Source organism: Babylonia areolata, chromosome 2 (assembly GCF_041734735.1).
Source record: "Babylonia areolata isolate BAREFJ2019XMU chromosome 2, ASM4173473v1, whole genome shotgun sequence".
Classification (NCBI taxonomy): domain Eukaryota; kingdom Metazoa; phylum Mollusca; class Gastropoda; order Neogastropoda; family Buccinidae; genus Babylonia; species Babylonia areolata.
Window position 1 is genome coordinate 44,453,476 of NC_134877.1, and position 24,472 is coordinate 44,477,947.

General features: G+C 45.3%; 1 protein-coding gene across 1 annotated transcript in view; it reads left to right on the forward strand.

Moving 5' to 3' along the window:
• LOC143301732 (uncharacterized) overlaps positions 1–24,472 on the forward strand; it is a 52,881-nt gene that overhangs the window by 11,620 nt on the left and 16,789 nt on the right. The window contains exon 2 of the mRNA XM_076616124.1: positions 6,165–9,117. Coding sequence (XP_076472239.1) covers positions 7,450–9,057 — 1,608 coding nt within the window. The 5' untranslated portion in view covers positions 6,165–7,449 and the 3' untranslated portion in view covers positions 9,058–9,117. The remainder of the gene's footprint in view (positions 1–6,164; positions 9,118–24,472) is intronic.

The following is a 24,472-nucleotide window of genomic DNA, read 5'->3' on the forward strand; positions in this document are numbered from 1 at the left end:
TTGATTGATTGGTTGATTTGATAAGGTTTATTTGGAACAGGGACACAGTACAATTCCGTTCGTTCTCTCCCCCCCCCCCCCCCCCCCCCCCCCTTCCTATTCGCATGGAAAATACTATATGTGGTCTCCGTGATTTTTTTTTTTTTTTTTTTTTTTTTTTTTTTTTTTTTACACAAGCACACACTTTTCTTTTAAATTTTGCTATCCCATCATCCGCACCGTTTGTTGTTGTTGTTTTTGTGTGTATGGCATATTACTCTCACGAGTTCTTTCCCCATACACAGTCATACCCAGCAGGGACTATCGACATGCACACACTTCGAACCACAGTGTAATTTTTTTCAGTGTGAGTTTGTGAAACCTACTTGACTTATACTGGCTTTGTTGGGTCTGAGACAGCATCGGTGACAGAGAGTCTTCACGAAGTGGAGCCCTATAGAGGAGATTACCTGTGAAGCAAACGACTGATCAAAGTTGTAATAAAATATTGTATTGTATTGTGTTACTCTTTTTTTTGTCACAACAGATTTCTCGGTGTGAAATTCTACACTACACTGAGAGCGCCACCCATGTGTGTGTGTGTGTGTGTGTGTGTGTGTGTGTGTGTGTGTGTGTGTGTGTGTGTGTGTGTGTGTGTGTGCGCTACTTTGTAAGTTAATATAAACGATACCAGCTAACCCAACTTTCCCCCTCCCCCTCTCTCCCTCTCGCTCTCTCTCTCTATCTGTCTGTCTGTCTGTCTATATATCTGTCTGTCTATCCGTTATATATGTTTGTCTGTCTGTGTAAACGTCTATCTTAGTGTTATCAACTGTGCCAGATCAATATCTATCTCTCTGTCTATCTATCTGCCTATATGTCAGTGTGTCTGCATTTATGTGTGCTTTCCTCCAACCTGTCTGACTCTGTTTATCTTTCTAAGATTGAAAGAAACAAGATGTCAAAAACTCTGGCACTCAGGCGGTGTTGCAACCACTTTTCAGGACATGGTTTTGGGTAGGCATTCAGTTTTTGTTGTTGTTGGTGGTGGTGGTGTGTGTGTGTGTGTGTGTGTGTGTGTGTGTGTGTGTGTGTGTGTGTGTGTGTGTGTTGGTTTTTTTGTGTTTTTTTTACGTTTCTTTTCAAGCAGCGTGTTTGCTTTGATGTACGGGAAAAAAAGAGTTGTGTCATGTAATGGGGGCTTGGCCCTCGCTGTCTGCACGGCTGAAAAGAATCAGTCTGATAGCTTTGTGTCAGCAGTTATGAAGGCAAATGAGACAGGTGTGTGAGTGTGTCACTGATGATGAAGGCGCTGGCGTGTGTGGCGTGGCTGTCACAAGCGATTTGCGATGTCCTGCTGTTTGTGATGACTATTAATTTTTTCTTTCCTTTTTTTTTTTTTTTTTTTTTCGTCTTCGTCGTCTTCTACTTCTGCCCATTCTTCGTTTTGTGCTTCTTCTTCTTTCGTTCCTTTGTTTTTTTCTTTCTTTCATTTATTCTTTTTTTTTCTTTCTTTATTGGGGGTTTATGTTAATTGTTGTTGTCTCATTGTCATAATTCTATCCTCTTTCCCGTCGTCTTCCTCTTTCTGTTCTTCTTTTCCTCATCTTTTTACTTCATCTTGTAATAAAACAATCTGCTATTCGCTGACTGAAAGTTGTTATCGTTGTTGTTGTTCTTCTTGTTTTTTGTTGTGACAGCAATAAAACTAGCCTTTATGTCGTATACCTTTGGGACTGATAATCTCTGTCTGGATATGTATGTGTGACCTGCTGTGTGTATGTGTTTCAGTCTGATCTGGGTCTGTGTTACCTGTGTCTCTGTTACTGTTCACACCAAGACACTAGAACTGGTGCTAACACGTATAGCTTTCCTGCTTGACACGAGAGGGCAGAATCACATGTTAATTGGGATTCTCGTACATTGTTTATGTGTGTTTACACCACAGAAGAATTATCTTACTGAGGTATTAGTTAAGTATTCTGTGTTTTGCATTGCATTATGTAAGCCGGCGGCATGGAGAGGGACTGCTAGATGAAGGCAGACAAACCTGGTGTAGGCTCTCACTGGTGCGATGTTGTTGTTTTTTGTTTGTTTGTTTGTTTTGTTGTTGTTGTTTTTTCAAGGGTCAGGCATCTGTTGCTTTTTTTCCCTCTCTTTTTTTCTTTTTTCCTTTGCTTACGCAGACGCGGTGTAGAGTATATCATGGATCAGATCAGCCAGCACGCTTTGACACCAGCTTGAACCCGAAACTAAAACTGCAACAGCAGGCTGAGTTTGCTGTGGTGTTATCTGCCCACTTGTACTGCTACTGCTGCTGCTGCTGTTAAGTTCCGGAATGCCCTGAAACACTCAGCATTTGTTGTGATAGTGTGCGGTTATCCCCGAGAAGATGATCTCTGTGTCGTGCTATCAGCTGTTGTCATGTTTTGCGATGTTCTGAAATGAGATGCTGTGCACGAGGAGTATAGTTGCGCACGCGTTGGTCTTTTTTTCTGTTCGTGGGCTGCAACTCCCACGTTCACTTGCATGCACGAGTGGGCTTTTACGTGTATTACCGATTTTATCCCCCGCCATGTAGGCATACTCCGTTTTCGGGGACGGGGTGGGTAGAGTGTGGGGTATGCCGGGTATGTTCTTGTTTCTGTAACCCACCGAACGCTAACATGGATTATGAGCTCTTCAACGTGCGCATTTAATCATATGCATGCGCATACACACGAAGAGACCTCAGGCACTAGCAAGTCTGGGAGATCGGGGGAAAAAAAAATCTCTACCATTTCCCCACCTGAAGTCGTGACCGGGATTTAAAACTGGGACCATCAGATTGAAAGTCCAACGCTTTAACCACTCGGTGTTACGCCCGTCGCGAAGGTCTGTCACCGTCATTCTGTGCGTGATTCGGGGGAAGGGTGTGTGAGGCAGGGAGAGTATGGGAGGATTGGGAGAGGAGTGGGTGTGTGCGGAATAAAATGATTGAGGATGGAGGGTGGAGTACTTAGGGTGGGTGCGTGCATGTGTGTGGCCATTGGTCTTACGTGTATTCACGAACTTTTTTTTATTATATATTTTTTAAAGATTTCCCCCAGTGTACCGCCTCACCCCCCCCCCCCCACACACACACACACACACACACACACACACCATCCCTCCATTCCAGTTTTCGGGCAGTGGAGAATTTCTTTTTAAATGATCATAGGAGAGAGCAGGTTCTGTTCTAGCCGGTCACTTCCTATCTCACACAGCACACAACACCGAACACAACGTTTCCTGCACAGACAATTTGAATGTACCAGGCACAGGATTAACTGCATTCAGTGCATTTATACTTGAAAAGAAAATACCCCTCATCCCATGGCGGCCCATAACTTCTTTTTTTTTTCGACTGGTTTGATTTTAATGTCCTTTTCTCCGCTTACGTTATCATATTATATTATTTCATATATAGTTTTATTATTTATTTTTGATTGTTTCCTTTTGTTGTATATTTCGGCATGTTTTTTTTTGTTTTTGTTTGTTTGTTTTGTGTTAATGTTTGTCTGCATGTGTGAATGCGTGTGTACGTGTGCGTACATTTTAGTGTGCGTGTATTTGTGAATGCATGCGTGCATGTATGCGTGTGTCTTTGTATGCGTATATGCGTGCATGTATGCGTGCCTGTGTGCGTAGTGTGTGCATGTATTTATGCGTGCACTTTTGCATGCACACTTGGTTGCATGACTGCGTGCATGCCTGCGTGCATGAGTGAAAAATACTAGAGTGGAAAGCATGTAAATCTGTTTTGAAAAAAAAGGCACTTACTTTGTTTTTTAGAGTGTGCGTTCTGTCGTTGTTGTTTCTGTTGTTGTGGTTCTTCAGAAGTGAGGTACCACATTTTACAGACACCACAGAACAGGTTTGACGGACCCAGGAGAGGTTTAACAGACCCAGTACAGGTTTAACGGACCCAGTACAGGTTTAACATACCCACTTCAGGTTTAAGGACCCAGCACAGGGTTAACAGACCCAGTGCAGGTTTAACGTTGCAGTACAGATTTAACAGACCCAGTACAGGTTTAACGACCCTGTTACCTGGTACCGGATTAACGGACCCAGTACAGGTTTAACGGACCTAGTACATATTTAATGGACCCAGTACGGGCTAAACGGTGCAGTGCAAGTTTAACAGACCCAGTGCAGGTTTAACAACCCTGGTACCGGCTTAACGGACCCAGTACAGGCTAAAAGGACCCAGTACATATTTAATGGACTCAGTACGGGCTAAACGGTGCAGTGCAAGTTTAACAGACCCAGTGCAGGTTTAACGACCCTGGTACCGGCTTAACGGACCCAGTACAGGCTGAAAGGACCCAGTACATATTTAATGGACCCAGTACGGGCTAAACGGTGCAGTGCAAGTTTAACAGACCCAGTGCAGGTTTAACGACCCTGGTACCGGCTTAACGGACCCAGTACAGGCTGAAAGGACCCAGTGCAGGTTTAATGGACCCAGTGGAGGTTTAATGGACCTGTGCAGGTTTAACGGACGGAGAAACAACTGTGCGATCAGATCAGGGACATGAACACAGTTGTTATCAGCTTCAAGGCACTTTAAGTGTGCGTCCTGTGCTGTCGATAATGGCGCTATTTCTGGTGTTATTCTTCCTTTGTTTTCGTTTGATCACTCGCGGATTTGTTTCCCATGCTCTCTCTGTCTCTTGCCTATCTATGTATCTATGTTTCCTGTCTCTCTGTGTCTGTCTCTGTCTGTCTCTCTGTGTCTGTCTGTCTCTGTATGTTTGTCTGTCTGTCTGTCTGTCTCTGTATCTGTCTCTCTATCGTTCTCATATTTATCTCCATGTTCTACGCTACTGGTATGCAATATGTGATTCATATTCTATATGGCATGGCTTTGCAACTAACAGAGTAGCTGAGGCTACTGGCTAATTGAAGATTGTGAAGGATCAGTCTGAATGAGTTCTGTGAAAAATGAATAAGTTGTTGTTTTTGATGATGATGATGATGATGATGGTGATAATGGTTATGATCTCTTCTTCTTCTTCTTCCTGTTCTTCTTCTTCTTCTCCTCCTCCTCCTCTCCTCCTCTTCCTCCTCTTCCTCTTCTTTCTCCTCCTCCCCAAGCACCTCATCCTTACCCAGCTCATTCGTTTTCCTCCTCCTCCTGCTTCTTTTCCTTGAAGTAAGGTATGGAGCCCTGGTGTTATCTGAAGCATTACTGATTAAACGCTGCATGCTAGACATGTGATTTGTGGAGGCAATGACCTGACTTCCAACTGACACGATGATCTGCCCATCCTTGTGTAGCGTTTGTTAGCATTGTGGCATTTATAATCTGCAACTTTTGTTAACATTGGCATTTGTCATCTGCTTTGTAACTTATTTCACAAAGCATGGGCCAGTGGCGTAAACTGTCACTCGTGATCCATAACTATAAGATTAATTTTGAGACCAGTTTACTAACAGGACGCGTCCAATTTATGCATGAATGTGTCACCAACATTGATTGTGTATTTTTACGAGAATTTACCATCAAATAGTCTTCAGTGCAAAATGGGGCCAGGTTATGAATTCACAAGAGTATTGCATTCAAGGCGCGAAGTCTCTCTTTCGCGAAGAAAACGACACATTTCACCATGCACATTGTGATGCAGACATGACGAAACAAGTCATTTCCCCTGTATCGTTCAGCTCGCTGCACAAGGAGCAGGGATGTCTGCAGAGGGCGCCACTTGAGGGTTGAACGGGTATGACGTAGTGCTTTGTCGTGTGTCAACAATGAAGCACAACCGAGGATCCCCCCCACACACACACACCTCCCCCCACGCCCTCCCCCTCCCTCCCAACACACACACACCACCACCACCGCTAACTCTAACCTCTCCAAGGTCCGTTCTATGCTACTGATGTTGATTCCTGCTTGTGATTAATATTGATTATTCACCAAGCACAACGGAACCATGTTTCACCCCACACCCCAGACCACCCCCGCCCCGACCTCTTTTGTTTTGTTTTGTTTTGTTTCCATAGTTGACGTTAAACCAGTTTTTGCACATGGCCACGGCTTGTCGTTCTGTTGGAAAGACTAGAACCCAGACCCCAGTAAAGGTAGAGTCGGTAGAGTTGGTGGTGAAGGCGAGAGCGTCAGGTTATCACTGTGCTAACTGGCGGCGCTTGTTTTGTTGCAGAAGCGAGCGAAGGGCAGTGTGGCCCGGAACTGTGGAGTCAGCTGCCTGACTGCCCGCCCTTGCCGCGTTCTTCACAGCTGCTGCTCCCGCGCTGTCAGGGACAACCCCTTGTTTGCAGCACCTTTGTCCTTCCTCCCTTCCTCCCTTCTTCCTTCCCCGCTTCCTTCCTTCTCGCACCCTTTGTGTATTTGTGCCGCAAAGATCTTTGTCGTTGCTCCCAGAACATTGGTCAGTCAGCGCTATAACAGAACCAGCGTCACTGCTCATTAAATAAAGACTTGCTTTTTGTTTTGTTTTTTGCCGTGGAGAATTGTGTGTCACTGACAAGATAAAAAACAACAACAAAAAACCCAAATTCTACTGGAAGAACAAATCGCTAGCTCTTCATTGCTGAACCTGCTGCAGCAAGGAGAACTCACCCACTCTCCACGAGACTGTTTCTGTGTTGTTGCGACACAGAGGTGTCGCTGCAGGACTTTGTGTGTATGTCTCTGTGACGTGATGATGTAAGGTAGTGGTCCACCTTCCTCTGGGATAGTGCTGTGTGCGCGCGTGCAGTGATCGGTTTGGATGGTGCGTTGAGGTCAGTTGCCTGATGATGCCTGCCTGTGCTGCTGCGTCATGACTGTGCTGCACGCCCCTGCCACCAGGCTGTACTAACCTGCCAGACCAGGGGTCATGGAAGCCTTGAGTTGGACGTGCTGCCACTGTGAGAGTTGAGGTGCATGTGCTGTTGTGACAGGGAGCATTGATCTGCACGTGCTGTGACAGCAGCGTTGAGGTGCAGTGCTGTTATGAAAGGGAGCGTTGACTGCACGTGCTGCAACAGTGAGAGTTGAAGTGCACGTGCTGTGTGACAGGGAGCATTGACTGAACGTGCTACGACAATCAGAGTTTAGGTGCACGTGCTGTTGTGACAGGAAGCATTGAGTTTCATGTGCAGCGACAGTGAGAGTTGAGGCGCAAGTGCTGTTGTAACAAGGAACTTTGAGCTGCATGTGTCAGGGAGCGTGAAGTATACACTGCTGCTATGTCAGGGAGAGTTGACTGCACCTGCTGTGTCAGGGAGAGTTGACTGCACCTGCTGCGACACTGAAGTTGAGGTGCACGTGCTGTTGTGACAAGGAAGCGTTGAGGTACACGTGCTGTGACAGGGAAGCGTTGACTGCACCTGCAGTGTGTGGATGTTAGGAGGAAGTGAGGCAGCAAACAACGGTTGGGGAGGTGTGTGGTTGCGACACAGCTGACCTCTTCTCCTCCCCTGGACCTCTGCTGGCCTCCCTGGATGGACATGTCTGAGCCCAGTGACTGTGGCAGTGATGACGTTAAAGCCACAGTGATCCAGGCCCAGGATAAGGATGACGTGTGCCGGGACTTTCTGAGGAACGCCTGTCGCCGCGGCAAACGCTGCAAGTACCGGCATCCGCCCAGCAGCAGCAGCAGCAGCGCCGCCCCGGTGCCCCCCTTCATCACCACCGCCACCGCTAACGGAGACGCGGACAGCATGGGCGCCAGCTCCAAGCCCCAGCCCACCTTCTGCCACGACTTCCAGAACACTGGCTGCCACCGCCCCTCCTGCAAGTTCCTGCACTGCACGCGCGAGGAGGAGGAGCACTTCCACCAGACGGGGCAGTTACCTCCCCGCCTGCAGCCCGCCAACAGTGACGTCCCCTTGTGCCGTGACTTCATGAAGGGCGAGTGCAAGCGCGGCACCAAGTGCAAGTACCGCCACCTGACCAACGACTTTAATCATCATCATCATCATCATCATCACGACTGTGACCCCTTGCAGCGCAACGACCTGGGCGCTGGCGGGGGTAGACCCGACCTGGGCCGTCATGACCTGAGGCCTCCCCCTCCTCACCACCCCAACGACCTGAGGGTCGGACAGAACCACAACCACAACCACAACCACCACAACAACCACCACAGCTTCAACCACTTGGACGACGGCTATGAGAAGTTCGACCGCTACGAGTACAGCCACGGGGGTCCTGGATCCGGCATGGAGGGCCCCCAGCTGATCAAACGGCGACGGGTGGACATGGAGGGGTACAGCGGAGGGGGCAACGGGAGCGCCGGGAGCTTCGAGGGTCGGTACGCGGGTGGAGGTCCGGGGGCGGGGTCTTCCGCGGGACGACCCAGCAGCTACCAGTACCAGGTGCTGGAGGAGGAGAACGGGGCCCTGAGGCGGAGGGTGGAGGAGCTGAAGAAGCAAGTGGCCGACCTCACCGCCACCAACGAGGTGCTCCTCGAGCAGAACGCCCGCCTCCGCGTGGCCAAGTCAGCAGTCAGTGCCGTGCAGATGCCGGCCACTCAGCCCCTCCCGCTCCCCCCAGCCGTCACCTTCGGTCTGGCCGGCATGGCCCAGCAATCTCCTGCCGCCCTGCAGGCCACTGCCCTGGCCACGCCCCTCAACACCAGCCTGACTCAGCAGATCGCCCTCAACAGCGACATGGCCACGCAGCACGCGCTCCACTCTGCCGCTCAGCGCATGGCGCGCGAGATCCACCAGCAGCAGCAGCAGCAGCAACAGCAGCAGCAACAACAGCAGCAGCAGCAGCAGCAGCAAGCCGTGGCTGCGGCCACGGGTCCTCCCCCGCGCCCCCAGGGGGCCGCTCAGCCCCCGCCTCTAGGCCCCCCGCCCCTCACCCTCAACCCCACGGTCAGCATGAACCCGCCCCTGGCCTCGCTATCTCTGCCTCAGAACAACCTGGTGGCCGGGGGATCGCTGCCCCCCCTCGTCACCCCCTCCCCCCTGCAGCAGGTGGCGCCTCCCCCTGGGGGCAGCATGGCGCAGACGTTGGGCCCTCCCTCCACGCCCCTCGTGTCCTACCCCATCATGTCGCAGGACATGCGCTGCGCCGTGGCTCCCAGCACCATGGCGCACTAGGGTTCCCTCCCCTTTCCCTCCGACCCCTCGTTGCCCCCTTGTCTCTCATCCACCATGCACGTGAGTAAGGCTGCCCTGTGCTGTGCTGTGCTGTGCTGTACTGTGCTGTACTGTGCCGTGCTGTGCTGCCTTGTGCTGTGCTGTACTGTGCCGTGCTGTACTGTGCTGTTCTGTGCTGTGCTGTGCCGTGTCGTGCTGTGCTGTGCTGTGCCGTGTTGTGCTGTGCTGTGCTGTGTTGTGTCGTGCTGTGCCGTGCTGTTCTGTACCGCGCTGTGCCGTGTTGTGCCTTGTCGTGCTGTGCTGTGTTGTGCTGTGCCGTGCTGTTCTGTGCCGTGCTGTGCCGTGTTGTCCGTGTCGTGCTGTGTGTGCTGTGTCGTGCTATATGTGCTGTGTTGAGTGCTTGCGAGTGATGGAGTGGATGGTGAACTGACTAGTTGGTGACTGGGTGTCAAGTACACGTCTGTCTCTGTCTCTCTTTTCTCTGTTTCCCTCTGTCTCAGTCTTTCAGTCCCCGTCTCTCTCTGTGTCTCTCTGTCTGTGTTTGTCTATGTCTCTCTCACGTTCTATCTATCCCTCTTTCTGTCTCTGTCTCCTTCTGTCTGTCAGTCTGTCTTTCTATCTCTTGTCTATTGCTCTTTCGCTCGTGCGTTCAAAACGGCCTGTATTCAAGAAAATCGTAATGTCTCACTTCTTTTGTCTTCGAAGTTTCGCTTCTTCATTTTTTTTTTTTTTTTAACAATTCCCCTTTTCTGTTGTCATTTAGACTCATCAGTGAATTTTATCAAGGTAATTATTCCTGATATAATTAGACCTGCCAGACATGATAGTCATCAAGCATGGATTGCCTTGCAGACAGGAAAACTGATCCAGTCATTGATCAGGTCTGAGCGTCGAACAGTTTCACCTTGTGGTATGGGCTGACATCCCACAGCATTGTCACAGATATTTGTAGTCAGGTTCGCATGCCCAGAACTCAGACGTATCACTTAACAAGAGAGGCAAGGCCGTCAAGACTCACTTGTGATGAATTACGTCCGCTAGCATTAATTACAGAGTAATTTACCTTTTTTACTATCTGCACTAAAACGTTTGCAAAATAAATAAAAATTCCATGCTTAGCAAAAGAAGTTCCTGTTTGTACAAAAAAATGATAATAATGACTCCTCTTGTTGTTGTGTCAGAATAAGAGGTCAAAGTGCCAAGTTTAGAGAATACAAAAAATATAAATATAACAGTAAATGCAGTTTGCATATCATTAGGCTTCTTTTATTATTTTTCTGGTGCCCATCCCAGAGGTGCAATATTGTTATAAATAAGATGACTGAAAATAACTGAATTTTTCCTATTTTTGTGCCAAATTTGGTGTCAACTGACAAAGTATTTGCAGAGAAAATGTCAAAGTTCACCACGGACACACAGACACACGGACACACACACACACACACACACACACACACACACACACACACACACACACACACACAGACAACCGAACACCGGCTTAAAACATAGACTCACTTTGTTTACACAAGTGAGTCAAAAAAAAAAACAACAACTAACAAATGAGGCTGAACGAACTCGAGTCTCTCTCTTTCTCGATGTTCGTAATTTTTTTTTTCTTTTCTTTTCTTTTCTTCCTTCTTTGTTGTCTTTTTTTTCTTTCTTTCCTTTTTGACATCAGACAAAACTGTTTACCGAAATACGAATGAACACACTATAACTCCATCAAATTCCACTGTTTGTTTTCTGGGGAAAAAATGTTGTTTAAACTTAAATTCGGTTTATATTCTATACATGATTCTTTTTGATAGGACTGTTCATTGTTGGGGGAAAAAAATGTCTATTGCTAGAGATGCGTGAATTGTTAGTGTGTGTTTGCTTGTCTGCTCGAGTGCTTTTTTTATTTGTTTTATTTTTTTTTTTACACCATTCTGTGTGTGTGTGTGTGTGTGTGTGTGTGTGTGTGTGTGTGTGTGTGTGTGTGTGTGTGTGTGTAAAACATACATGTGTGCATAATGTTTCAATGCCTCCAGTAGGTTCATGAAATTAACTGCTTCCCTTGCCTTTCCTTGCCATATAAATGTCAAGGAACTGATAAAAAGATTGGCATGAATACAAGGCAAATGGTGCTATTCTGTATTCTATTATTTTATTATTATGATTAATATGAACATGATTTTTTTTACAATCAAAGATGTAAAGAATAGCAGGTTCTGTGTTACTCCGGAATCAAATTGCAGACGTAACAATCAGATCCGCATGCACGCACACAGGCACGCATACACGCAGGCACGCAATATTATTTTAAATTTTTGTCTCTGTCTGTCTGTCTGTGTGTCTCTGTCTCTGTCTGTATCTCTCTGTGTCTCTGTCTCTCTCTCCCTCTGTCTTTCTCTGTCTCTCTGTCTCTGTCTGCCTGTCTGTCTGTCTGTCTGTCTCTCTCTCTCTCTGTCTCTATCTCTCTCTTTCTCTCTACGTATCTGTTTCTCACACCGGAGACAATGTCAGGGTGAGCTGGATGCAGAGAAGACAAAGCAAATTCTTCATTAATGAGGGCGATAGATAACATTGCTTCGTGCTGTTTTGCATCCAGTCCGCTTCCTGAAGAGGGTCCAGAATAGAGCTAAAGAAGAAAACTGTAAACAGGAAGGGGGAAAAAAAAAAAAAAAAAAAAAAAAAAAAAAATATATATATATATATATATATATATATATATATATATATATATATATATATATATATATATACACGCAGCGAAAACACACCATGTATCACTACAACCAGTTTACCTCCGTACTTTCCGATCACCCTTTCCTTCCCACTTCCAACCTGCACCGCCATCGCGTTCCTTACAGTGACACGGAAAGAGGGGATGGGGATGGGGGGGGAAACAGTACACGAAGAGAACAGTTTGAAGACGTACTGCCTCGCTTCACATGCTCGTTAGGTGTCAGTCACTTCAGTCACCCCCATCCCATTTTTTCCCCCCTCGCTTTAAAAAACAACAACAAAAACAAAAACAAAAAACTGAACTGCCTTGCCAGTAATGTGATTCTGATGAGCAGCCAGCCCCGACTGACGTGTACACTCCCCTGCGTCAGTTGCACCGATGAACTACACCACGCACTGACGTTCACGTAGCCAGCTATGCTGCCGAGCTACACTACGTGCCGACGTTCGCATAGCAGAACAGAACTGCTGAACTGCGCTGTGCACTGACGTTCACATAGCTAGCTACACCGCTGAGCTACACTATGTGTCGACGTTCACATAGCTAGTTTCACTAGTGAACAACACCATGTGCTGACGTTCACCTAGTTAGCTACATTAGTGAACCACAGCGTGTGCTGACGTTCACCTGGCTAACTACACTGCTGAACTGCGCTATGTACTGACGTTCACCTAGCTAGCTATATTAGTGAACTGCGCTGTGTACTGACGTTCACCTGGCTAACTACACTGCTGAACTGCGCTATGTACTGACATTCACCTAGCTAGCTATATTAGTGAACTGCGCTATGTACTGACGTTCACCTGGCTAACTACACTGCTGAACTGCGCTATGTACTGACGTTCACCTGGCTAACTACACTGCTGAACTGCGCTATGTACTGACGTTCACATGGCTAACTACACTGCTGAACTACGCTATGTACTGACGTTCACCTAGCTAACTACACTGCTGAACCACACTGTGTGCTGATATTCTCACAGCCAGCTACGATACTGAACTGCATCCTGCATTGTCATACGCATAGCTACATCCACTTCTCTATGTCTCTCTCTCTCTCTCTCTCTCTCTCTCTCTCTCTCTCTCTCTCTCTCTCTCTCTCTCTCTTCTCTCTCAACAAAACATGGTTTCACATTCGCGTGCTGTGGTCATTTTAGCAAAAAGAGGAACGAGATGTCATGAATAAATGACAATTGATATGTAAATTTCCAAATGATTATATGGCGTTTTTATGCACAATGCAGCATGATGCCGACATATGAAGTTTTGAAAAAAAAAGTCATTTCGCTAGTTGTAAAACGGTTTGCGCAGTCTGATAGATAATAATGGCAAATGGTTTGATTTCTGACGAGCACGATATATTTCCAATGCATTCCTATTTTGTTTTGTTGAATGCGTCAGCTATTTATTTCAGCTGGTTCGAATGGATGGATTTGATAACCTGTTAAAGGTGGTGAAATACTGTGTTGGCTGGATGATGTGAAAAACTATAGTTTGGGTCATCAATGTTGGAAACTGTCTTTGCTTTACAGTTTTGTGTTGTTTGCAGTGTGGCCTAGTACTTGGATATTGTTTTCTAACAAACTTACTTTTCCAAAAAAAACAAAAGAGAAACAAAGGGAAAAACGCCATGAAATGAAATGTTTAAAACATAATGAAGTAAATGCATTAAAACAGAAGAAAAATTGATGACACGTATAATTTATATGGCAAATAAATTGACTGAAAATAAATTCTCCTCCAGTCTGCAAACTGTCGTCATCAGAGTTATTTCTGACCCAGTCCCCCCCCACCCTTCTATCTATTTCCCTGTTCATGTCAGTCAGAGTACAGGTCTTTCTCCTGGGTGAAACCGTCAGCAGAGTGCGTAACCTTTTGTGTCGATGTTGTGTGGCTGTGCTGTGTGGTCTGCCGTCATCAAAAGGTACAGAAGAGCAACCGCCTCCAGCAACAGACCTCACATGCTGCTCTGACATTTGGACATTTTTTTTTTTTTTTTTTTTTTTTTTTGTCTTTCTTTGCTTGTTTGTTTTTTGTTGTTAGTTTTTGTTGTTGCTGTTGCTGTTTCTTTGTTTGTTAGTTGTTATATTTTTGAGTTTTTGTTTCTGCTGTTTGTTTGTATGTGTGCCTGCAAGTCAGCAGATCGCTGACAAACTGATGATGACCTTTGGTTGGTCTGAAGATCAACGGGTGACAATGCCACGTCCTTGTCTTAAATTTTAATTATTATTATCATTATTTATTTGTTTGTAATTTATGTATTTATTTATTTTGATCATGTCTGCATCTTGTTTTTGTTTGTCGTGTGGCGTCATGAGGCCCTTCGCTGTGCCATGCAGTCTGTCTTGAGAAGAGAAAAACAAACACAGAAACAAACAAACAAACAAAAAACCCAACAGATTATACATTCACTGCTATTTTATGTGCATGTTTAGCGTCGATGATGATGATAATGGATAATGATGATAGTGTGTGTGTGTGTGTGTGTGTGTGTGTGTGTGTGTGTGTGTGTGTGTGTGTGTGTGTGTGTGTGAGAGAGAGAGAGAGAGAGAGAGAGAGGTGAGTGCCGTGTTCGCGTGTCCTGGGGATGTGTGGGGATCTTCTGAAGTCCAGGAACAACTCTTTTACTTCCTGTTTCATCCACTGGCGTTGTACCTGCACCTCTTGTTCTCTTTGCAGACGTGCCAGCTCTTTCTCTCTCTTTTTTCCATCTTTTTTTCTTCCTTTCTTTCCGTTTCTTTCTTTCTTTGTTTCTGCCGGCGCTTCTGTCCATGTCAGAGTTCTCTCTCTCTCTCTCTCTCTCTCTCTCTCTCTCTCTCTCTCTCTCTCTCTCTCTCTCTCTATCTATCTGTGTGTGTGTGTGTGTGTGTGTGTGTGTGTGTGTGTGTGTGAGTGAAGAATCAGGGATGGTTCAGCATCACGGCAGCTGATTACTGTCTGTGTGCAATTTAGCTGAGGTAAAAAGAAAACAAAAAGAAATAGTGTCTGTGTCAGGGAGTCACCCTCATGTTTGATGAATGGCACACGCACCTCCCCCCCCCCCTCTCCCCCCCCCCCCCCCCCCCCCCCCCCCCCCCCCTCCTCCATGTTCCTTTGTTGACGGGGTGTGGCGTGCAAAAGGTGAGGCTCCTCCCTCCAGTTTTGACCCGCGGGCTACTTTCGGGGATGTAATTAACGTTAAAAATTTACCCTGAGAATCTGCTCGGATTAAAGATGTACCCTAAGAATCTGACGGGAATCCCCCATCCTGCTGGGAAAAGAGACACCCAGCCATGTCAAAGGGCCCTGTCCAGACCCACTAATGTGGTATCATCAAGGGATGTTTTGAAGAAGACAGAACCCTTGGTTCCACGGGTATCTCCGAGGAACAGATAGAGTGGGATTAATCCATAATGCAACCGTAAGGACGCCCAGGAAGAACAGAAATAGATGATGATCGTTATATGAGAAGTCTTGACATGGTTGTCGTTTTTTTCTGGAAAGGAGTGTTTTATTTTTTTTTCTGGTTTTCCTTTTCTTTCTTTTTTTTCTTTTCTTTTTATTTAGTACGATTTTATAGTTGTTCTTAATGGAGGGGCCTCTTGAATGCTGATGACTTTTGTGGACACATAATTCCAACCAGAATCATTTTGGGAATGAATGTTAAAGCAATCAGACAGACATAACAATTCCGTTCCACCATTAGAATTATTTTCTTTTATGCACTTTCACTCCTAGAAACTAAATGGGCGAAGGGAGCAGACTTATGTATCAAAACTCATGTCATCCGTCACATATTCAGTATGTACATGTGTCAGGACAGGACTTTATAAAAGATTTTCTTGTTGTCTTGTTCATCGATATCTGTGTTGTATTGTGACATGTTCCAAATAAAATACTGTTTAAACCAAGGGAGCAGACTTCGCAAAATCACAAGGCATCAACATGAATCAAGTACCAGAAAAGGAGTTTTACGTGAAAGTGGGGCTACGGACGATTTTAACTGATGCGTTGGGCACGTTGGGTGAATAATATAAATGGACAGGCGGCAATAACTGATGTTTAACTCACACTGAAATGCCCCCACACACCCTCAGCCATGCCCACAACACCAGCTCCATCCACCAGCAACACAGCATTTGAGGCCCAGCCAGCAGTCAGGCAGACCAACCAGCAAACAGAACCAGCACGGTCGCTTCCATATAAACACGACATGTCAGCACAAACATGTCAACATACACACGTCAACACAAACACGCACGCGATATTAATCAGCGGTGAGGTATGTGTGTCTTGAAACTACTGTGCTGGATTTACGTCTGTTTCTTTTTAGGGAACTGTTGTCATGAATGATTATTTTACCTATGGCTCATCTAATCCACGTACTTTCTGTTGTCAGGCCTAGGTGATGTTAGCCCATTTTCTCGTAATCGTTTGTTATCTTTTCCTTGCTCGGTCTGTCCCATTTTTTTTTATGATTAAAATCATATCATTTGCAAGGGAACGGTCACGTTTTCTCGCAGTCCCACGATTTCTTGCAAAGTGAACTCGCAATGTGTGTAAAAGCATGGGACAGCGAGAAAGCGCGCACAAAAAAATTAATATGAGACATACCCATAACAAATCCATGACATATCCTTGACATATACATGTTATACCCATGACATACCGCTGGCATATCCTTGACAGGTCCATGACATACCCTTGAAAATTTCGTTCTCGAAGCGAGTAAAATCCATTTCGTAGCGAAACAAAATAGGTATTCCTCCTGCGCAACCCATCCCAACCCAACCTTCTGGACTCAGTGGTGAATATCAATCAATCAGTCACTCAATAAAACCACCTTGATATCCTCATAAAGGGAAATTTGCTTGACAAGGTAGTTTGAGACAGTACATAGCACCCTCAAAGTGTAAAGAACGTAACGTTAAAAAAAAATCACTCAAGAAATATGCTGTCTCACTCTCACAAACTCTCATTCTTTCATACATACAAGCCATTTTTTTTTTTTTTTTAGAAACACGTGTGCTATACTCCCTTCTACTCCCATTCCTCATTTGTTTTATTTTCTTCTAAATTATATTTATCGCATGCTTACAACATGTCAATTTAGTTCCTGGAATTAAAAGGAAAATGATATGATACATAATTATCTTCGAAGAAAAAAAATGTCAGATGCTATTATCCAGCTCCCGTGTGATAATTATGTCCGTTCCCGGATAATTATGTCCGTTCCCGTTCATAGCTTGCACGCTGCACGCGTGACACTGTTTGTTCGTTGTGTGATCCGGAAGGTGTGGCTCTGAGACAATCATACGATCAGTTACTACAGTGAAGAAAGGAAGACCAAAAACCAAAGTCACAAAACAGACATCCAGACAGACAAGTGAGTGACAGGCAGAAGAAATAACTCACAGAACTAAACTGATGACCAGTTTTCGTCTCCCACAAGCACTGGAGATGTCACCGGAATAGCCAGCAGCACATCAGGTCATTGTTGGTGGACCTGACACCGATATTCTGACAAGCTCTGTCTTTTTGTCATAAATCACCCCGGACACACGCACACACACGCCCCCCCCCCCCCACACACACACACACACATACGCACGTACACACACACACACACACACACACACACACACACAGAGAGAAGGTGAGGGGTTACCTTCGTGACCCCTACGTCACAAGAGAGGCGGGCGGCAGTTTGTCATGTCGGGTTATTAGTGCACATGTCACGGCATGTTGTAACAGCTCATCAGTTATCCTTCCCCCTCCCTCCCTTCCTCTCTCCTGTCTGCAACCCACCAAGGCTGCTGCGTCTCGGCCTTGGCATTTGATGTGACACCACGGTGATGCTCTGAGAATTGTGGGTGGTAGGGGCAGGGGCGGGTGGGGGTGGAGGTTGGGTGAAGGATTGGGGAGGAGTTTCCGGGGGGGGGGGGGGGGGGGCTGTACTGAGAATAGTGGCGTGGTGGGGTGGGATGAAGAATGAGTTTAGAAATATCGTTTTTTTTAATCTGCAGAGGCATATTTTGTGTACACAGGACCAAATTTGTAATCCGACTTAAATTGGTGTACTTTCTCTCCAAAGGGAGCTTATTGTTTTGTCTTCAATTTGCTTTATTCTTGATTGCATGAAGTGATGGCTCTTCACACATCTCACTTCAGTATCTACACACACACACACACACACACACACACACACACACACACACACACACACACACACACACACAGGGAGACAGAGACAGAGAGAGAGACAGACAGACACGAACACAGAGAGACAAACAGACACACAGACAGACAGAGAGAGACATTAAGAAAGAGAGAGAGAGAGAGATACATGGATACAGAGACAGACAGACAGACACAGGAACATACACAGAGAGACACAGACGGAGAGACGGAGAGACGCAAAGAGAGCGACAGAGATAGAGAGACAGGGATAGACAGAGATAGAGAGTTATGTTCCTTGTATACACATACAATTGACAAGAAACGATGCACATCGCTGTAGAGTGAGCCTGGATGGAGGAAAAAGGTCATAGTGCATCATCAATAGTTCACGTCCGACGCTATCGACATGAATCGAGTTGGAGACAGACAGACGCACGCACGCACACACAGACATACCAGGTAGAATAAAGCACAACTTAGTCGCCACTATCACAGTAATTATTACCTCAGGTAGTCACAAGCTACAGTTCTTATATTTCATTTGACAGACGCTTGTACATGGTGAGAACAAACAAAGCAGTTCCGTGCCTTGTCGATATGTGCAAGAAGAAATTATGATCATATGGAACTGAGAGAGAGAGAGAGAGAGAGAGAGAGAGAGAGAGAGAGAGAGAGAGAGAGAGAGAGAGAGAGGGGTGAGTCAAAGACAAAGGGACAGACACTCATGTAGACACAGACACACACAGACATAGACACACAGACACAGACACAGATACACACAGACACAGATACACACACACACACACACACACACACACACACACACACACACACACACACACACACACACACACACACACACATACACACACACACACATACACACACACACATACACACACACACACACACACCGAGAGAGAGAGAGAGAGCGAAAAACGATGACAGACAGACAGACAAAGGCAGACAGACAGACAGACAGAGACGTAGGCGGGCGGAGAAAGGGACAAAAAGAGACAAAGAGAAACTGTGGCAGACAGAGCGACGGGGGTTCGGGGAGGGGGGGGGGGTGAGGGGGGGGGGGCAGAGAGTGAGAGAGAGGACGAGGGGACGGTTTTTTTTTGTGTGTGTTTTTTGTTGTTGTTGTTGTTGTTGGGGAGGGAGGGGGGGGGGCAACTGAATCTCAAACTGAATCGAAAGAAAGTGCTGTCAAGTTGTTAGAGAGAGAGAAAAAAACCCCGAAGAAGACAGAGAAGAAAAAGAAAACATGGAGGAGAAGAAGAAGAAGGAAGAGGAGGTGGAGAAGGCTTTGTGTGTCTGTGTGTTTGTTGTCTGTCGTGTGCTGAAGTAGTGTGGTGTATAAATAGACCACCAAGGTAAACTGATCCACAGGGTGGGAGGATCAAACGACGTTCCACAGCATGCACTTCCACGTCCTCGTGGTCAACATCGCTTTTGGTCTTCATTGAGTCGTCAGCGTTGTTTTTACTGGAAGTTGTATTTGCTTTTGTTATTTTGCTATTACTGTTGTTGTTGTTGTCAAGTCTCCTTCTCCTCATCCTGTTGTTGTTACTGTTGATCTTCATCTTCTTCTTGTCCTTGTTAATGTAGTTGTTGTTAATGTTGGTGGTGGTGGTGGTTTTCTTCTTCTTCTTCTTCTTCTTCTTCTTCTCCTCCTCCTCCTTCTTCTTTTTGTACCAACTGTTCTTGTCATTGCTTTGTTAGTTTAAATAGACTATTCCAGTTACTACTCATTCATAGTTCTAATTATTTTATTTTAATTCATTTTATTTCTTTATTTTTATGTTTCGTGTCTTTCTTTATTTTTTATGCTTTGTGCCGTTAAATGGGCACAATTGTAAAAAGGCCTTTACTGCGCCTAATTCTTTACCCGTTAAAGATTCAATCAATCAATCAATCAATTCTTCTTCCTCTTCTTCTTCTTCTTCTTCTTCTTCTTCTTCTTCTTCTTCTTCTTCTTCTTCTTCTTCACTCTTCCTCTCCTCCTCCCCTTACTCCTTATCCTCCTGGTTCTTGTTACTTCTCCTCCTCCTCGTACTCCTTCATCTCAAATACTTCCAGAATGACAAAAGAGTGAAGGAGGTGAAGGGGAAAGGCAGACATCCAGCTGGGTGTTCATGCTGGTTCTGCTGCATTTCCAACTTGCCTTGTGTGTGTATACATACATACATACATACATGCATACACATCAGTTTATGAAGGGAAGAGGGATGACGGTGGGAAGAGAAGAGGAGAGGTGGAGGAGAAGATACTGATGGATGTTTCAGTCTCTGACCTGTCTTCCCGCTGTCACCGGACCCCCCCCCCCTCCTCCTCCTCCTCCTCTCCGCCATCACCCGCACACACCCTCCCTGCCATCTGCCCCCACCCACCCACCCACCCCCCAAACCCCGTCCCGACATCCCTACTGGGCAAGGGGTCAGTGGCGTGCCCTGTCACTTCAGTCTTTCCTCCCTTCCTTCCTTCCTTCAGGGAAACACAGTGGTCATAATTTATAGGATATGGTCAATGCTGAGTTGATTGGCCCCAGCCATTTGGGCTAACTGGTGTATATATATATATATATATATATATATATATATGTGTGTGTGTGTGTGTGTGTGTGTGTGTGTGTGTGTGTGTGTGTGTGTGTGTGTGTGTGTGTGTGTGAAGGTGGTGGGGTTTGAAATATGGCAGTTAGGCATGGAGTGAGAGTGGAAGAGCACGAAGGAGAAAGAAAGGGAGGAATGGAAGGAGAGAGAGAGAAGAGAGAGAAGGGGAAGGGAGAGAGAGAGGGGGTGGGGTGGAAGGATAGAGAGAGGGAGGGGGGAAGAGAGTGGGGAAGGTAGGCAGTGAGAGAGAGAGAGATAGAGAGTGAGTGAGTGTGTGTGTGTGTGTGTGTGTGTGTGTGTGTGTGTGTGTGTGTGTGTGTGTGTGTGTGTGTGTGTGTGTGAAAATGAAAGAGAGGAGAGTGTGTGTGTGTGATGGGGGGGGTGGTGTACATATAAATCATATAATAAATATTTACGCATGCAACATCGACACACATCATATCAATACAAACACATACTAAAGAACATATAAATCATGAAATAGTTATATATGCCTGAACATCAAAGCCCATCATTTCAATACAAACACATCATATAATTACAATGTTGAGACTGACCATCCAAGTGTAGGCCTTTCTTTTTATCTGTTTTTTTTTCCCTCATAAAACCCATACTAATTTTTAATTGATTAATGAGTATATGGACTGATGATGGACAGTTTCCGTATATTTATTGCCTCAGATACATTTTCTGCAAGTGAAAATATCATATCTTCATTTTCTGTCATAAGTATGCCGAACAATTTTTTTTCTCTGCGCTGGAGCTGTATTAAAAACGGTACTTTTTTTCGCAATTCATTGTATCTTTTGCAGTTAAATACGAAATGATTTTCATCTTCTGGGCTTTCGCCACACTTTGGGCAAGGAGATGTTGCTACGTCTGAATCAAACCATCTTCTGTTGGCATTCAGTCTAAGTGCTCTAGATCTGAGATTCGCAAAGCAGATTTTATGCCATTTGTTACGATCTTGATATACTTCTCTGTTTGAAATATTGATTTAAACGAATATAACCATTTATACCTATCAATGCTTTCTATTTCTCCATGCCGGTTTTGTTTGTCTATCTTTAAATTCCGATACAAAGCCGCTCTCGTGCCCTGCTTGGCACATCCAAACAAGATGGAATCCATGTTCCGTTGGTGTTCTCTTGAGTGGAATACCCAGTTCTGTTTGCCCTTCTCCTCTTGCAGCAGCAGCATCTCGTATGCTTGCCTACACAATCGTGATGTCGGCAGTCTTGTTAGTTTGAGCCAATGTTTTATGCATTTTATAGTTGATCTAATATGCAATGGGTACCTGCCAGTTTTGTCATACATCATAGTGTTTAATGAGTGTAATGCGACACCAAGAAAGCGCTTCATTTGAAATGTATGTACCGTTTCCATTTGATTATTTGTCAAGAGTCCCCATACTTCCGCTCCATAGTTCAAGGCTGGTTCAATTTGTGTGTCGAAAAGTTTCCAGAAAAGCTGTGCGTCAGTCGAACGCAGTCTCCTGAGTGATATCAAACTCAATTTTGTTGTGAATAACATTCCTAAGTATTTATATGTATAGGTTACTTCTGTTTCCCTATCACCATAGCACCATTTTTCATGAGTCGAAAGATGACCTCCATTGCTGAAAACTATAATATTGGTCTTATCGATATTTACTGTTAGTTGTAGTCTGTCTGTTTCTTGTTTAAGGGCATTTCATTGATTTTGTAACCAAATGGATGTGTCAGACAAGAGAACAACATCATCAGCAAATAGCATTAAGAACAATTTTGTTGCAGCAGGTATCATTTGTATTTCATGTCCACCCTTCTTTGATCATAGAGAGAGAGGGGGGTGGGCATTATTCTCCAGAAGGAAGTAAAAACAGTAAACACACGTCCTCTCCTCCTGTACCATGTCTTCTCTACCTGTACCAGTGGCCGTACTGGTGCCTGGCTGTGAAGAGTGAGTGAGTGAGAGAAAGAGAGAGTGAAGGACAGTTATGATGAATCAGTCATAGGCTGTCCAGCCTGGAGAGGTCGCTGTGTCACACCACCCTCCTCCTCCCTCCCTCCCTCCAGGTGTGGTGTGGACCACTACCTTCTTCTCCCTCCCCACCCCTTCCCATCCCCCATCCCCCCTCCCTCAATCCATCCATCAAGGCCGTACACATCACAGATGAAAGCAAAGTCTCGGCTTCCCCACCTGAATAATTCACCACGTAACTGTACCCACCTCACCGTGGTGGTGGTGGTCACTCCGCGTTGTCTTGCTGTGGTCCTTGAGGAGGCCTTGAGGCCTCAAGGGATGATGGCTACCAGTGGTCTCCCTTTGTTCTCCAAGTGTTCCCTCCCTTCAGCCACTTTCCCGGGTGTGTGTGTGTGTGGGGGGGGGGGGGGGGGGGGGGGGAGGCAGGCTGCATGGCATGGTAGCCAATAATTAATTCTATTCTTCGTCGCGCGCACGTTGTGGGAACAAGGTCACGCACGCTTTTAGTATGACTTTGTCTGTCGACAAGGGAATCATTGGTCACACGTACGCTCCCCCGAAATGTTGTGGAATTTTAGTCACACATCAAATTAACAAAGAACAATAATTAATGGTGATTTGATGATTGTGTTGGTGGTGGACTACTTACTACCACAGACCTCCAGCTGCTCTTGTTCTCTCTAAGCAGCCACGTGGGAGAAAGAAGGAAACAGACCGTACTGTGAAGTGGGCATGTGGTAAAAGCGCGGCAGCAGAAGTGGGGGTTTTTTTGTTGTTGTTTTTTTGTTTTTTGTTTTTTCCTGTCCCATTATTCCATTCCCGTGTATATTTGGAGGCAGTATACCCACAAGTCGCTTATTCTAAGATGGATCCAGCATTTGTTTTCCGAACACACACACACACACACACACACACACACGCGGGCGCGCGCGAAAAAATGGCGGAGACTACCAGCAGCTAAACGTAATTGTGGCAATGTTGACCAACTACAAAAAACAAAACAAAAACAAAAAACCCGCAGAAGATGCAATCACAAAATAGAACAAAAACAAACAAAAACAAAATAAAATAGAAGAAGTATAACAACAACAACGACGACGACGACGACGACGACAACAGCAACAACAAGGCCAAGAATAATAAGAAGAACAAGAAGAAGGAGAAGGAGGAGAGGGAGAAGAAAAACACTAATCCAAAGAGTGAGGAATAGATGTCCTGTATGTCACTGCCAACATTAATGTCTAGATCTGAGTCAGTTATGGATGGAAGGGTTAAAAATATTTATGCAAATTTGATTTGAAAATAGGTTGAGAACTACCCGTTTGTACGTGTAGAGGAAGGTAGTTCCACTGGGGTGCACTTGAAAATGCAAAAGTAGTTTTGAACATACATCCGAGGGCGTGGTAAAATGGACTTGTTAGGCTCCGGTAGACAGGAAATCTATAAATCAGTGCCAAGATACCGTGCGCTTTGTGCACGAGTAATGCTTTGTTGAATTCTAGCTTGTGTGTGTGTGTGTGTTTGTTTGTTTGTTGTTTTTTCTTGTTTTGTTTGTTTTTGTTTTTTTTTTGTAATGGGAGAATTTTAAGTGTAGCTTTTTTTTTTCCTTTGCTTTTTTTTTTTTATCACTGTGAAGGTTCTGGTAAAATCATTTTGGCTGCTTTCTTATGGAGGGAATTTAGCTTCTTGTTCTAAGATGAACATCTGCAGCACAGCTTTGAGACAACAGATTAATGTCAGAAGGACGGTGAGTGAGTAAGAACATTTTGCCAGCATTACTTTCTACGTAAGTCTTGAACTGATTAAGTAATAAAAATGTCTAGAATAGACTGCGTGCCAGTTTTTTTACAGACAATATAAGATTGCCATTTCATGTTAAGATATATACAAATGAGATGGGTGGTATAGATATTTTTTCTTAATTTTGATGACTTATAAACATGATATA